At 42.7% G+C, this 17121-nt stretch overlaps 1 protein-coding gene across 1 annotated transcript; it reads left to right on the forward strand.

The window, feature by feature from the left end:
* The first annotated feature begins 797 nt into the window (after positions 1 to 797).
* Positions 798 to 16748, forward strand: GRXCR2 (glutaredoxin and cysteine rich domain containing 2). Its single transcript, XM_025892344.2, has 3 exons — positions 798 to 1133; positions 7739 to 7966; positions 15974 to 16748. Exons 1-3 carry the CDS (start codon positions 798 to 800, stop codon positions 16154 to 16156), a joined length of 747 nt encoding a protein of 248 aa, XP_025748129.1. The 3' UTR covers positions 16157 to 16748.
* The last annotated feature ends 373 nt before the right edge of the window (positions 16749 to 17121 follow it).

The following is a 17121-nucleotide window of genomic DNA, read 5'->3' on the forward strand; positions in this document are numbered from 1 at the left end:
GGAAATGTAGACTGAACATAAAAAAAAAAAGTAGAATTCCCCTGGGAAGCCAAAAAAAAAAAAAAAAAAGGAAAGGTAGCTTGTCTGATTCATACAGGGACGAAGGCCCGGAATCCAGGATCCGTGGTTCCCTCCTGTCTAGGGCTCCATGAAACACAGTTCGAAAACTTTTGGCTTAGTGGACTGGCCATGGGTTTGGGGGTCAGAACTGAGTTCTAATCCCTGCTCTGTCTCTTACCTAGCTGCAACAGAATAGACAAACGGAGAAACTGCTCTGAGCCTCACTTTCCCCCGGTAAAACAAGGATAATTATACTTCCAATGTAGGCTTATTATGAGGACCAAGTAAGGCAATGCATGCAAAAATCTGTCGCACCTATTAAGTGCTCATTAGGTCATAGTTGTTGGTAAGAATATCAATAAGACATTTGCCAGCTGATGGAGTAACTGAGCCTTATTGAATTGGTACTTGTTCAGTCTAAATAAATCTACCCTTGTTCAAGGTAGGAAAAGCCAGGGTTGGGGTGAAGTTATAGGGGAGTTTAAGATTCAAGGGGGACCCAATCTTGTCTCACGCTGTGCTCCATCCACTCCATAAACCCACAATCACCTACCTTTGCATGAGGGTCTATCAATATTTAATGTGTGGGTGTCAGTTGCTGTAAACTGAGTATACCCTAGCACCAACTTGAATTAATTATATGCAAGAGGAGAGAAAATAAAATGCCTTTTCCTCAGAGCCCCAAATTTTACTGGCTAACCCTGAAGCCTGGAAACCACAGGGTAAAATTTCTACTGATGGAGGACCCTGAGAAGAAGCTGAACCAGAAGAGTGACAGCAAACCACGGAAAGTACGATTTAAAATCTCTTCCTCCTACAGTGGCAGAGTGTTGAAGCAGGTCTTTGAGGATGGGCAGGAATTAGAGTCGCCAAAGGAGGAATACCCTCACAGTTTTCTCCAAGAGTCCCTTGAACCAATGGATGGTGTTTATGGGTCTGGGGAAGCCCCCAAACCCCGACCATACTCCCCTAAGCTGACTGCTCAAAGGATCAGCGTGTTTAGAGAGGGCAATGCCTACGCTTTGGCAGGCAGCCAGGCTTTCTTCAACGATTACAAGGCGAATGACCATAAGGTTGGTATTGTGCGTGGTGTATAAACTTTAAGGACTAAAATGTATATAGGAGAACACCTGACTGATTCAAATTTGTATCTTGCTCATGCTCCAGTATCAACCAGAGCTGTAGGTGCACTAAATGGGAAGCCGCTATCGGAATAATATTTCTGGGACAAAAATAACATGTTTGCTGACTCCTTATTGGAAAGTGCAATAAGCATGTAGAGTTCATTTCCATCCAGGATAGTAAATTGTAATTGGGTCATTGGCTGGGTTATCTTGGTAAGTAAATTAAATAGAGATGCAGTGGTTTTCAGCTTGCCAGACTGCCGTTTTAGAAAATTATGTGACAACTGGTTGTTTTGTTTCCTGAAAGAGCTGAGTGTTTGAAGGTGCTCATTTCACTCCAGCCAGTTTTTCAGCTTGTGGTTTATCCATGTCTTGTTTTATTTCCTATCTCCCTCCTGCTGCCTGCTTTTAAAAAATGTTTGTCTCTTTGTTTATTTATTTTGCCTTTCCATTGCTCATTAGCATGAACACTGAGTGGTTGGAGTCCTGGGAAGAAATGGCAAAAAGCATGTCAACCAGAGGAAATGTTACTTGGGGAAGAAATCTGAGCTAATAGTTCAATTGAAACGTGTATTTTATCTGTTAATTTCAATTATCTTTCCCAGTACCATGGATAATCAAAAGCCCCTGCATGATTTTCTTTTAAGCTAGAAGAACTTGGAAAATATTCACTGATTTCTAAAAATGAAAAGGAGATGTGTATATGTCTGCCACTGGGACCATGAATGCCTTTTTTCTTTAAGATTAAATACAATTATATAATGTGCCAGGCTATTAATGAATAGTACACCAGGATATGCTCTCATCTTTAAAGTGTGAAATTCAGATAATTACTCTTTAATCATTTTTATTGTTAGTTGCCTAAGGGAACAGATAATTCATCTATGGCAGAAAAATGCATTGGCCTTTCTGGCATTGGTAAAAGTGTAATTATGGGAGTCCACATTTATCAGAGATAATACCAGGTTTCTTTTTGATAATAAAGGGGGCTGGAGTGAACAACCCCTCATGTTAGTGGAGTGCCTTATGCATTACAAAGTAGTTTCACGTAATTTCTCCTTGGGTCTTTACCACAGCCTTGAGGAGAAAGGCAAAATACGGTCATTCCCATTTTGCAGATGAGGAAAACCGAGTGCCAAGTTGTTAAGGGATCCACCCAGTATTAGAGAGTCATTAGGTGCAAAGTCAGAATAAGAACCCAGGTATTCTGATTTCTCATGCTTTTGGTGGTGTGGAATGTTCCTTTTTATTCTCTAAAATTATTCTTTTTATTCCAGTTCCATTCTCACCATTACTAATAATGATGATGTTAATATAATAGTTACCATTACCGAGTGTTTATTATATCCTAGGTTCTTGGTTATGTCTTGTACTTACATATCTCTTTTAAACCAAATCTTACTTGTAGGTTTAGACTTTAAAAAGTTGTAGTTTCTACAGACCTTTTACAAGGCCATGGTAGATAATTTGACCACTGGACCATCACAAGTCATGTGTCAAACTTGGCACTTATGTAAATGTGTATGATTGGTAAGGACTTATACAACCAGATAATTGAGTCTTTTTTTTTTTAAGATTATTTATTTATTTGAGAGAGAATGAGAGATAGAGAGCATGAGAGGGAAGAGGGTCAGAGGGAGAAGCAGACTCCCTGCCGAGCAGGGAGCCCGATGCGGGACTCAATCCAGGGACTCCAGGATCATGACCTGAGCCGAAGGCAGTCGCTTAACCAACTGAGCCACCCAGGCGCCCCTAATTGAGTCTTCATAGCAGCACCACGACATTGGTTTAAACACAGTACTCTGGAGACCATTTTTAAGAGTTTGATTCCTGCTTGATCGGGTTTCCTGCTTGATCCAGTTATCCTTGTTTTCTTTGTTGCCTGATCCAAATGCTACCTCCCAATCTTAGCCCACCTCTGGTTGAGAGAGGGGTCAGGATGGATTCCTGCAGCTCCGCCCACTGAAACAGGCTGTCAGTGTGGTATTTATGAAACATAAGGAAACGAGAACTGGAAAGCCATGGTTTTTCAGTAGCGAATCCAACTGTAAAATGAACCCTAGTCAATATTGATTATGAAGCAACACTGGGTAGCAGTTAAGCACAACAATTACAGTAAAAGCTCTGAATTTGAGCAGGTATTTGTACATCAATGTTTATAGCAGCTTTTTCACAGTTGCTCACAAGTGGAAACACCCAAATGTCCATCAGTAGACGAATAAAATGTATATACACACAGTCGAATATTAGTCAGCCTTAAAAAAGGAAGGCTATTCTGACACATGCTGCAAGATGGATGAAACTTGAAGACATTACGCTAAGTGAAATACACCAGTCATAAAGACAGAATTATATGATTCCATCTCTGTGAAGCGCCTAGAACAGTCAGATTTAAAGAGACAGAAAATAGAGCCGTGGTTGCCAGGGGCTGGGGGAGGGGAGAAGTGGGAGTTTACTGGGGATACAGTTTCAGTTTGAGCAGGTGAAGTTCAGGGGATGACTGGTAGTAATGGTTACACAGTAGTGTGAACGTACTAATACCACTAACCTGTACATTTAGAAATGGTTGAAGTGGTAAATTTTATGTACTGTATATTTTACCACCGTAAAAATAATCATTAAAAAAAAAAAAAAACGGGCGGGTGCCTGTGTGGTTCAGTCAGTTAAATGTCTCCTTTGGCTCAGGTCACGATCTCAGGTTCCTGGGATTGAGTTCCTCATCAGGCTCCCTGCTCGGGGGGGAGTGGCCTCCCCTTGCTCCCTCGGCCCCTCCCACCCCCCCCCCCCCCCCCGCCCCGCCCCGGCTTGTGCTGTCTTTCTCTCTGTCTCTTAAAGAAATAAATATTTATTTATTTACTAAATAAATAAAATCTTAAAAAAAAAAGGCAGGTGGGGCACCTGGGTGGCTCAGTTGGTTAAGCAGCTGCCTTCAGCTCAGGTCATGATCCCGGGGTCCTGGGATCGAGCCCCGCATCGGGCTCCCTGCTTGGCGGGAAGCCTGTTTCTCCTTCTCCCACTCCTCCTGCTTGTGTTCTTTCTCTAGCTGTCTCTCTCTCTCTGTCAGTTAAATAAATAAATAAAATTTAAAAAAAGCAGGGACTATGATGTCTCTTAAACCTGGGCTTGCTGGCCACTCTACCTACTTAGCTGTGGGAGCTTGAGCAGACCACTTAATCTTGCTTCAATGTCATCCTCTAGGAGATGAGAGTAATAAAAGTATCTACTTATGAAGATTGTTGTGGTGATTAAAAAAAGAATATACGTACGAAATACTTAGCATTGTGCCTGGAACATTGGATGTGCTTAGCAAATATTCCCTACCATTGTGATAACGACCAGATTCTCATCAAAGAAATATTGAGTCTTTTAAAAAAATTGTATATGATAGGGAAAGTGGTTATAAATAAATAAATATTTTAAAGAATTGAAACCATCTGAAGTTTATAAGGTTCATTTAAAAAATGGAAGTGAAGGAAGGGATGTGGCATTTACTGAACACATATTTTGTACATAGGTCATTTCATCTTCACAGTAATTCTTTGAGAATTCTACAAATTGGACAAACAGCGCATGGGGTTTGGGAACTTGCAAATCTTACACAGAAAAATTGACCTCAGGCCTGCCTGCCCCAAAGCCCTTTGCATTTCTAGGACTCAGGAAGGTGTCCCTGCATTTTAAGTGGAAAGGTTTCATGGTGCCTGAATAGCGGTCTCCAGGCACGTGACCACTGACGTCAGAGCACTTACGAAGCTTGGTCACCCAAGATGTCATTCTGGGCACTATGGAAGGAAACACAAAAATTCCTGGCTTCGTCCGGGCCCTCTGTAATGTAGGAGTGGGTGTTCCTCACAGGCTTTTGGTGTCACTAGATAATGTGAACTTTAGTTTCACCTGAAGGGTTTCCTTAGACACAAGGAAGAACTTGGCTGTCAGGGTGAATGAAACATAAACACACCTTACAGGTGATTTGGGACCGTCCTTCTTTCAAGTACATTAAAAATAAATGTACTATCTTGGGTGTCTCAGATATAGACCGGCTTAGAGGCAGGAGGTTGGACCAGATGACCACAGATTTTTTTTTCTTTTTTCTTATTTTAAGATTTTATTTATTTATTTGACAGAGATAGATGCAGCGAGAGAGGGAACACAAGCAGGGGGAGTGGGAGAGGGAGAAGCAGGCTCCCCGCGGAGCAGGGAGCCCGATGCGGGGCTCGATCCCAGGACCCTGGGACCATGACCTGAGCCGAAGGCTGACACTTAATGACTGAGCCACCCAGGCGCCCCCCCCTTTTTTAAATAGATTGAGAGTTTCACCTTGAAAAAACCAGTTTTACATGTGAAAAAAAGCTCCCTAGTAACTAAGCCTCTTTGGCTATTAGTGGAAGTGGAAATGGAACCTTCTAAAAGTGCCACCATCTTTATCTTCTGATGTTCAGAAACTGATAGTCCAGAGTGTGAAACAGGAACCCAGGGTGCATCAAACAATAGGAAATGGAGCCTGCCACACGATCCCTTGAAGAGAGGGAGAGAAAACAGGGCCAAGTAGGAAGCTCGTGGCTTCATAAATAATAATAGAAAACTGTTTCAAGGAAGGGGGATCCTAGTACTGAAGTCCTGTTTAAGCCAGGTTGTGACTGAATGTGTTATGGCTATAAATAGGAGACTGCTTGATTGCAGCATCCTGATAAAATTTGGTTTCTGCACTTCTATAAAGGCAGGGCAGGATCTTTGGTGCTGGGCCACTTAGCTGTGTAGCATGATTGTGCATGCAGTACTAATGAACAGTTTTTAATACCAGCCACAGTAACAATGCCCACCCCTGCATAGTATCTTTAGCTTTGAAAACCCTGTTTTGTATCTTCTTCATTGCACCTCCACCCCTAGAAATCGATATAATTAGCCTCAGGGAGGAGCATCAGAATCTTTCCCCACAGGAACATTGCCCAGCCAGCACCAGCACAGAAGCCAGCTGAGCGTTGGGGCAGGGTCCTGAGGCCTGGGCTCCTAAGCATTAACTGCTACATTACTGGGTTTGGGGGGTGGTAGAGCCTCCCTGAAGAGAGCTGGGGGTGACAGGAGGGCACTCAGGAGTCACATGACAGCACCTCTTACTGGCCAGTATCCAAGTATTCCTGTTTTTTTGTTTTGTTTTCTTTGGTTTTCTTGAGAGACAGGGAGTGAGAGAGCATGTGTGCGCAAGTGTGTGAAGCGGGGCAGTGGGGGGGTGGCGGGCAGAGGGAAAGGGAGAGAGGATCTTGAGCAGACTCCAGGTTGGGCGCAGAGTCCGACTCGGGCCTCGATCTTACGACCCTGAGATCATGACCTGAGCAGAAATCAAGAGTTGGACGCTCAATCGACTGAGCCTCCCAGGTGCCCCACGTATTCCTGTTTTAATAATGATTTTGTCTGTGGTGATGCCCACCAGTTAGATGTCACCCCATTTGCAAATGAACAAACTGAGGTTCTAAGAGGCCAGATGACTCTCCTATATCTTACAGTTGGTGAACAGCAGAATTAAGATCGGTGTTGTTTGTTGCCAAGCTATCCTATCTCTGGGTTCTTAGTTAAGTAATCCCTAAACATTTACTCCTCCATGCTTCTCTGCTGCATTGTTGTATTGCATAAATTATTCCTCAGCAAATTATCAAGTAATACATGATAAATCCACGTAAAGGAACATAAGCTGTTAGTAATGATGCTACCAAAGTATATTTATTGATATAAAAAGATTTATATATTGTACAAATAATAAAAAACTTTACATATATAAGATATTACATATATGTAAGATCACTACTATATATATGCATACATATATATGTATATATATATATGATCCTTATATACATAATGATCTTACAGGTTTTTTGGGGGGAAAATACTTGTGAATAGTGCAGTGTAGGTGTTAAGAATATGGGCTTTAGAGTTAGACAGACTGGGGTTCGAATCCCAGCCACAGACCCTGACCAACGGTAACCTTAGGAGGCTCTTGACCCCACTGTGACTCAGTCTCCTCATCTGTAAAAATGTAGAAATCATACTGTCCGCCTCAAGGGATGTTTGAGGGGAAAGTGAGGTAGTGTTTGTAAAATGCTTAGCATGATGTCTGACACAAAATAAATGCTATCACTATAATAAAATAATGATAATAATTCAGGAAATTTTATCTACTGTTATTTATGCATAAAAATTTTGGAGAGCTATTTATTTTTTTAAGCATTCTTCTGTGTTTATAAAACACTCACTGTGCCCAGCTCTGGGCAGTGGGAATAGAAGCTTTGGCCCTGGCCATGCAGAGTCTTACACCCCAGTTATAGGATTAGTTTAGCTTTGGTTGGTTACCATCAACAGGGAGAAGGAAGCTGGTTTTCAGGGTTTTCAAGAGAGAGCGAACAAACCAGGGAGTGAATTGTAGCTTTGGGGTCTGTTGGAATTCTACGGGCTAGAGAGTTACAAGTTCTTTCTCCCCTATTTCCTGGGATGCTGAACAGGTTCTGCAGCCCTGTATGTGGTGATTGCTGGTAAGTCGCCATGCTCATTCTTCATTTCTCTAGTCCCCACCTATTATAGATTTTGGAAAGATCATCATCTACACGAATAACTTGAAAATCATTCGAACCCCAATGGACAAGAGAGACTTCATGAGGAGAATTCTCCAGAAGGAAGAGGAGGCTGAGGAAGAGTCTCTGATGAGCAAAGAAGAAATCAATGGAGACCGTGACCAGAACGACAGGCATTTGCCAGACGCGGAATGCACATTTCCCCATAACCGGTACCCACAGGTGTGTCAGAATGGTTCACTGTCCTCCTTGGGGCTGGCCCTACAGCAGTGGTCTCCAAATGGTTTTGATTGTGCACTACTTAAGTGAAAACTTGAATATAAATACTTAAGATGTTTAACTGTTAAAAATGTTAAGGAATTTTAAGTTTATTATATTTTAATGGTATGTGATTAGCAATAATAGTTATGTCTATATTTCAAATATGCATAATTTTAATTGTTTTTGGTGACTTCTTCTGAGATCTCATTAGGTATTTATTGTTTTCACTCTGCATTGTGGCATAGAACAGCTTATTCCAGAGATGGGAAAAATAAGCTCTGTTCTTTTTCTTGTGGGTCTGCTTGTGCTTCTGTTATTGGGGTTATCTTCAATCCAGTTTCCTTAAAGAATCTTATCAAGCCACGTGTTTGGGTTTTGTAGAGATTAGTTAGTTAAAACTAAGCACTATCCTCTGTACATCCGCTGGACCAGGGACAAGTGAACTTCGTATGCGGCAGTATGCTCAAAGTGAATGAATGAGCTGGGACACCACTGTCACTGTACGTGCAGTGAGGTCACTTTCCATCATGATTACTCCAGGGTCCCTTGGGTGCTGTATTTGTCTGCTGACTGCCTGACCTAGTGAAGGGGCCAGGAGCAACTAATTTATTAAAAATTAGCATAACAGTTTCTTTTGAAAATATGATTGAAGCTTAATTTCTTGCCTTTTTAAGATAAAAAGTAAATAGAAATACTTAGAATGATTTTCTGCCCATACCTCTTGGAGGTGCGGACTCCTCACCTTGGAAACCGTTGCTCAGACGTGCTCAGATAAAGGGGTAGAGTGATGATATTCATTAGTTCACAGTGTGGGATTGGCAGTGGGAAAAGCAATTTTGATGGGTTTAAGCTAAGAGGGTAAAAGCTTGGATAGCAGCAGAAATGAATTTTCTCTCTCTTCAGTTTCCATCTCTTGGGAGTTGCAGCTTTACTGTGGGACTCTCTCATCTCCTCTGGGTTGATGTGACAAAATGGGCCAGGGACTTCCTCATACGTGAGTGATGTCCCTACCCTCGTAGGGTTTAGAGGACAGAACAAGAAGGTGATGACCAGACTCTAGCAAAAGACTCTTATTAAAGTTCTGCTCACAAGGACTCATATCCCTTTCCAACCTGATCTCACACTTGATATTTTTGAAATGCAAATATGATCACGTCACCCCTTCATCGCTCTTTTCCCCGACCGCAAACTTCAGTGACCTCTCATTGCTTAGAATAAAACAGTAGATAGCCTGGACACTGTTCACCTGTTTAGCCTACTCTTACACATCTCTGTTCATTCTCTGTCCCAGACACGCTGCCCATCTAGCTACCACTCCTATGCTCTTTGCTCTTTCCTGCCAGAGGCAACTTCCCTGTGCCTGGAATGTTCTCCAGATTCCCCACCGCCTTGCCCTTAGCACCTGAAATCTCAGTGGAGACATCACTTCTTCAGAGGGGCCTCCCCTCACTTCCAGGAGGATGAAGTACCCAAGGGTGGACCCCTCAGAGCACCTCACATCCCTCCTCAGTTGCAGTCTTGTATTTCCCTGTGTAAATATTTGGTTAATGTTTACTGTCACCCGCTAGAATTTCTCTCCATGAGGGCAGGGGCCGTATTTATGTTGGGTATAGCATAGTAGTTCCCATGTCAAAAAAAAATGAAAAATAAAAATAAAAAATAGAGCCTGGCACAGAGTAGGTGTGCAGTAGATATTAGTTAAATGTTCGTGGAAAGAGTACTGGAATTTGGGACCAGAGAGCCTGCTGGTAAGAACTGTCTTGCCTCTTGCCTTTTATATAGCACTGTCCAGAGCCTAGCAGAGGTGCAGGCGGACTACTAAACGTTGTGATCCAAAGCATTACCTTTCCACTTTAAAATTCACTAATTCTATTCTTTTCCATACCATTTGGTAATTTGTAGGAGCATATATTTTCAGTAGAGAGCCAGACATGATAAAATGCAGGTCACGCTGCAGGCCTGAATAAAAAGGCAGCGACAGGCCTGACATGACAATTATCTTTAAATTCAATTTGGAGAGATCCATGTGTTTTTGCTCTACAACCATAAACTAGGACAGAGGCGTGCAGCAGAACGTTGCCGTGAAAGGTTATACTTCACTTGCCTGTCTTTTAAACTCTGTTTTAAATTGCTATTTGTTTGCCAAATCCCTCGTGCAGTAAATGCCCAGACAGGTTTTATTCTAAAAAAGAGGGTCAGAGAACATCAAGGAGCCCCTTCTGACCAGGAGACTCTTTGTTGTGGCAGATGGAACAGGGAAGCAGTGGGAACCTTGATGAAACAGTGGGCCGAGGCTAAAAGCCAGACCCTGCTGACCCTCTGTATTCACTATAAAAGAAAAGGAGAGGAATAATTGAATTGAGCCACAGTGAAATAGGGAAGGGGAAAAATCTGGCTGTGTGTTCAGTGGATCCGAGAACATAAGTCATCTGGGCTTCTTTATGCTTTAAAGATCTTGCCTTTGAAATAATAGTAATAATAAGAAGAAGAACTGCCATTTATTGAGGGCCCATGATCACTGGGCACAGTGCTTTCCATGCATTAGTCTCTTTCATTTTCACAAGGACTCTCTGAGGGCGGTATTGTTAGCGGTCTTCTTCTGTAGCTGGGAAAACCAAGGCACAGAGAAGTTAAGTAACTTGCCAGAGGTCATCAGAGCCAGTGGTCAAACCCCGGTCTACCTGACTACCAACATTATAATCTTTTTTTTTTTTTTTTAAGATTTTATTTATTTACTTGGCAGAGAGAGACAGAGAGAGAGACAGCGAGAGAGGGAATGCAAGCAGGGGGAGTGGGAGAGGGAGAAGCAGGCTTCCTGCCGAGCAGGGAGCCCGACGCGGGGCTTGATCCCAGGACCCTGGGATCCTGGATCAAGCAGTCGCTAAACCGACTGAGCCACCCAGGCACCCCCCAATCTTATAATCTTAACCCGCCTGCTGAGCAGCCTCCAGATTGGTGCTTGTTGGCCACTTCGGTGCTACCCAAGCCTTTGAGTCTCTGATGAAAGCTGAGACCCCTTTCCTTGCTTGTGCAGCTAGTAAGAGGTGGTTTGGGTAGGTCTGTCAGTTCTAGAACCTCAGCTGTGCAGAACAACTAGGTTCTAAGTCCTCTTACCGAATATTTTCTGAGAAGAATTTAAAAATGCTGAGAATGAAAGACAGAAGCTTATATCTCGCATGCCATGTACAGAGTAGGGGCTCTGAAACACTTGATTTAATGAATCATTAAATGATTCAATGAGTATGCTGAGGGCAAGTGGTTGGAAGGAGGGTGGTAACTCAGGGTAAGAGCAGAAACTCCAGTCAAGCATCTAATACTGCATTGTATAACCACGTGACATTAGAGAAAATTTGATCGATGATTTGTTTTTGTTCTCTGCAGCAGGCTCGCCAGGTCATTTCATTAATCTTTTTTTTAAATTTTATTATGTTATGTTAATCACCATACATTACATCATTAGTTTTTGATGTAGTGTTCCATGATTCGTTGTTTGCATATAACACCCAGTGCTCCATTCAGTACGTGCCCTCCTTAATACCCATCACCAGGCTAACCTATGCCCCGACCCCTCACCCAGAACCCTCAGTTTGTTTCTCAGAGTCCATAGTCCCTCATGGTTCATCTCCCCCTCCGATTCCCCCCCTTCATTTTTCCCTTCCTGCTATCTTCTTCTTTTTTTTTTTTTCACATGTAATGTATTATTTGTTTCAGAGGTACAGGTCTGTGATTCAACAGTCTTACACAATTCACAGCGTTCACCATAGCACATACCCTCCCCAGTGTCTATCACCCAGCGACCCCATCCCTCCCACCCCGCACCACTCCAGCAACCCTCAGTTTGTTTCCTGAGATTAAGAATTCCTCATATCAGTGAGATCATATGATACATGTCTTTCTCCGATTGGCTTATTTCGCTCAGCACAATACCCTCCAGTTTGATCCACGTTGTTGCAAATGGCAAGATTTCGTTCCTTTAGATGGCTGCATAATATTCCATTGTGTGTGTATATATATATACATATATATATCACATCTTCTTTATCCATTCATCTGTCGATGGACATCTTGGCTCTTTCCATAGTTTGACTATTGTGGACATTGCTGCTGTAAACATCGGGGTGCACATACCCCTTCAGATACCTACATTTGTATCTTTGGGGTAAATATGCAGTGGTGCAATTGCTGGGTCCTAGGGTAGCTCTATTTTCAACTTTTTGAGGCACCTCCATACTGTTTTCCAGAGTGGCTGCACCAGCTTGCATTCCCACCAACAGTGTAGGAGGGTTCCCCTTTCTCCACATCCTCGCCAACATCTGTCGTTTCCTGACTTGTTAATTTCAGCCATTCTGACTGGTGTGAGGTGGTATCTCATTGAGGTTTTGATTTGGATTTCCCTGATGCTGAGCGATGCTGAGCACTTTTTCATGGGTCTGTTGGCCATTTCGATGTCTTCTTTGGAAAAATGTCTGTTCATGTCTTCTGCCTATTTCTTGATTGGATCATTTGTTCTTTGGGTGTTAAGTTTGGTAAGTTCTTTGGTAAGATTTTGGATACTAGCCCTTTATCTGATATGTCATTTGCAAATATCTTCTCCCATTCTGTCGGTTGTCTTTTGGTTTTGTGGACTGTTTCTCTTGCTGTGCAAAAGCTTTTTATCCTGATGAAGTCCCAATAGTTCATTTTTGCCCTTGCTTCCCTTGCCTTTGGCGATGTTTCTAGGAAGAAGTTGCTGCGGCTGAGGTCGAAGAGGTTGCTGCCTGTGTTCTCCTCTAGGATTTTGATGGACTCCTGTCTCACGTTTAGGTCTTTCAACCATTTGGAGTCTATTTTTCTGTGGATGTAAGGAAATGGTCCAGTTTCATTCTTCTGCATGTGGCTGTCCAATTTTTTCCCAGCACCATTTGTTGAAGAGACCGTCTTTTTTCCATGGGACATTCTTTCCTGCTTTGTCGAAGATGAGTTGACCATAGACTTGAGGGTCCATTTCTGGGCTCTCGATTCTGTTCCATTGATCTATGTGTCTGTTTTGGTGCCAGTACCATACTGTCTTGATGATGACAGCTTTGTAATAGAGCTGGAAGTCCGGAATTGTGATGCCGCCAGCTTTGCTTTTCTTTTTCAACATTCCTCTGGCTATTCGGAGTCTTTTCTGGTTCCATACAAATTTTAGGATTATTTGTTCCATTTCTTTGAAAAAAGTGGATGGTATTTGGATGGGGATTGCATTGAATGTGTAGATTGCTCTAGGAAGCCTTGACATCTTCGCAATGTTTGTTCTTCCAATCCATGAGCATGGAATGTTTTTCCATTTCTTTGTGTCTTCCTCAATTTCTTTCATGAGTATTTTATAGTTTTCTGAGTACAGATCCTTTGCCTCTTTGGTTAGATTTATTCCTAGGTATGGGGCACCTGGGTGGCTCAGTCGTTAAGCATCTACCTTCGGCTCAGGTCATGGTCCCAGGGTCCTGGGATCGAGCCCCGCATTGGACTCCCTGCTCCGTAGGAAGCCTGCCTCTCCCTCTCCCACTCCCCCTGCTTGTGTTCCCTCTCTCACTATCTCTCTCTCTGTCAAATAAGTAAATAAAATCTTTTTTAAAAATTTTAAAAAAAGAAAAGATTTATTCCTAGGTATCTTATGGTTTTGGGTGCAAATGTAAATGCGATCGACTCCTTAATTTCTCTTTCTTCTGTCTTGTTGTTGGTGTGTAGGAATGCCACTGATTTCTGTGCATTGATTTTATATCCTGCCTCTTTACTGAATTCCTGTATGAGTTCTAGCAGTTTTGGGGTAGAGTCTTAGGGTTTTCCACATAAAGTATATCATCTGCAAAGAGTGAGAGTTTGACTTCTTCCTTGCCGATTCGGATGCCTTTTATTTCTTTCTTTTAATATCTGAGCCTGGCATTCTATGCAAATTAAGTTTTGGGTGACATGTATGCATTACTTCCTTTGGCAACATTAAAATCTTTTTTTTAAAAAAATTTTATTTATTTATTTGACAGAGAGAGAGAGACAAAATCTCACTGGGATTCAGTACAAAATAAGAACATGTGGATTTGGCAGAAAAAATGGACCGTGACAATTTGCTTAAAGAATATTTTGGCAAATACATTTCTTTTGAACACTTTAAGGGAAGAAAACAAGTTTCTCCATTGTTAGTATATTAAAATATGGCAGCAATCAATAAAATATTAACAAAAGGATACATAGACATCATTTAGGTTTTTGTCAGTTGGGTAATCACTTCTGTTCCTTAAATCTAGAATAAATAAAATTTAATGCCTTCTTAGGCACTTTGTAGCACAATGGAACTACTTTCAGAACTTATACCTCCCTTTTCAAGATTATTTTTATTCTTAAATTATAAAAGAAAGCTGTGTTAGCTGGGTGGAGCCACCCAGTGGACTCCAGTCCTTTTGTTAGTTTCTAGAATTTAAGAATTGGAAGGGTTCTCCAGATATCGTCGTTTTGTTTATTCATCCAGCAAACATGTCCACAACAAATATTGTGTCAGTCACTGCACTTTAAGTCTTGGAAGTGATGGTGACAGGGACTAGCGCAGATAGCTTCCTATGTGGTCAGCAGAAGCTTTCAGTAGATTATGAGACCTGCTGTGCTTGGGGCAGTACAGGTGGGTCAGGCCTCCTGGTTCAGAGGTGTAGGCACTGCTAAGCCGACGTCTGAAACCCAATAGGAGTGGACTGGGTTGGGGAGAACAGCCCACAAGGGCTCCGCCCTGAATCTGTGCCAGAATTGGTGGGTATCTGGACTGGGATTGTGGTTGTGGGCGGAGAAAACTGGATGGATTTGAGAGATGTTTCGCAGGTAGAATAGACAGGACTCGGTGCTGGATCCACCTGTTGTTGATCTAGTACCACCACTTATTTCTTGGAATGTTCGTGGTCTGTGCACAGTCTTTGCAGAGTGCAAAGTTTGCTGGTTTCCTTGAGAGGTTTTAGGGAAGGAGCATGGCAGTAGATAGGGAGCATATTCTGCAGGATGTGAGTTGAGGACTAGTAAGTCCAGACTTACTAGCAAGGCTTAGAAGTGAACTAACTTTTATGGAGAACCTGTAATATGGCAGATAATCTATTGTGGTCTTTTCACGTACTCTCTCATTTAATATTCCAATTACTCTGAATGGTGAGCATTACCAGTCCCATTTCGCAGGTGAAGAAAATCAAAGATTTAGAGGTCAAGGGAAGTGTCCAAGGTGCATGATTGCTGTTCCAGGCCTTACCACAGTTCTCAAAGAAAAGAAAGATAAAGTACAAGAATTCAGAGCTAAGCTTTGGAGGACTGTAACATCGAGTCATCCATCCCCTCAGTCTGTCAGTCACACAAAAACAGTCTTTCTTGAATGCCTGATGTTGGACAGCTACAAGATGGGGCTGTGTGCACAGTCACGAGCAGCAGGAACTCGGCTGCTCAGTGGCCTGGGATCAAAACCTGCCTCCTGTCTTCCAAGCTGTGTGACCATCGGCAAATAACTGAACTTCTCGGTCTCTCATTTTCCTGTCTGCAGCAGGGATGATAATACGTGCACTGTCTCGCCGGGCTGTCATGTGGATTAGATAGGTGAATGTAGAGAAGGCTTAGAACCGCACCTGCACCTACTAAGCATGCTACAGGGGTTCGCTGTTAGTATGTGGCCATGAGGAAGAGTAAGCCCTTGTCCTGGTGGGAGCATACAGAAGTCACGGGTCAGGTGGTGACAAGGGCGACGAGGAATGGAAAGGGACAGAATTCAAGGCAGGAGCTGCTGCCTTAGAGATTCCATCAGGGAAACCCTCTGATGAAACTCCAGTGAGTATTCTGTGCCTCTGGCCAGTTCCCCCATTGGCACTGTGGGAAGCATTTTGTACTCTCACTCTGTCTCTGCCTTTCGGGCAGCCCTGTGCTGCTTCAGCCTGTTTTGGAACCGTGGTCTGGAACTGCTGTCACTAAACCCTGACCTGTCTCTTGCAGGAAGGGGAGCTTCCCGAGGACAACTGCTTTCACTGCCGAGGGTCGGGCAGTGCCACCTGCTCTCTGTGCCACGGCAGCAAGTTCTCCATGCTGGCCAACAGATTTAAGGAGTCCTATCGGGCCCTGCGCTGCCCTGCCTGCAATGAGAGTGGCCTGCAGCCTTGCCAGATTTGCAATCAATAGCCCGTGGCTTTGTACGTCCGCTGTGATCGCATCCTTCCTGAAGCTATTTCTAATAAACTGCCCCCTCCTTCTCTTCCCTCTCCCAGCAAGGAAGCCACAGTGGCTGTGACCACTTCCTCCACTGGCAGAACTCAATCACTTGATGACATTTCATAAGGCTAGGAGCATCTCCGTCTGGTTCTAAGTGGCAGAGGCATTTTTGAATTAGAGTCTGCTTTGAAACGGGTTCTAAAATTATCCTTCCAGGAATGTGTGCATGCATCCTACTTGACTTAGCTCAGGTTTTTTCCCTGCACTAGTGAGCAAATACATGTACATTTCAGGCTGCAGGTTTAAGTCCTTTTCTGGTTGGGAGTTATTTTGCAAAATTATGCAGTGAGAAAGGAATAAAAAAAGGCAGGTTTCTGATGAACTGAATTCCTGTAGCTTATAATGCATTTCAAATCATTATTGGTCAGATTGAATTTTTAATTAAGCAGAAGAGGAAAGGGATGCCCGATGCGGAACGTACTCACAGGCCGCCGAAAACAAAACAACATGTATGTGCTTCATGCTGGAGATAGGCAAGCTGAGAAGGCCTTTCTTTCCAAGTCCCGAGTCTCTCCTGTGTGATATGCTTGGGTAGTATTCATGCAGGCAATGAGCAATGCTACTTCTTAAGACCAGATGAGATAAGACATTTCTGCGTGCCTCTAAACTACTGGGGTTATAAGCCAAGTCAAAGCTATTTATGATAAATTTGGTGCTTAAGTATGTGTGTGTGATACGACTTCTTCCAGCCCCTGAATTATTAGCAAATAAATAAATGTATTTTAAATCTAAGATACAGCCACAATCTCTTCAAAAAAAGATTGGATATTTTATCGTTACCTATTGGAAACCTCTAAAAGAAAAACTAACCAAGGCAGATTTTTAAGAATTATCTTTCTACTGTGTGAATACACATGCTAAAGGTAATTCTTTTG

The sequence above is a fragment of the Callorhinus ursinus genome, unplaced genomic scaffold (assembly GCF_003265705.2).
Source record: "Callorhinus ursinus isolate GAN/ISIS: 27379988/994484 unplaced genomic scaffold, GSC_fseal_2.0 scaffold23, whole genome shotgun sequence".
In the NCBI taxonomy this organism is placed as follows: domain Eukaryota; kingdom Metazoa; phylum Chordata; class Mammalia; order Carnivora; family Otariidae; genus Callorhinus; species Callorhinus ursinus.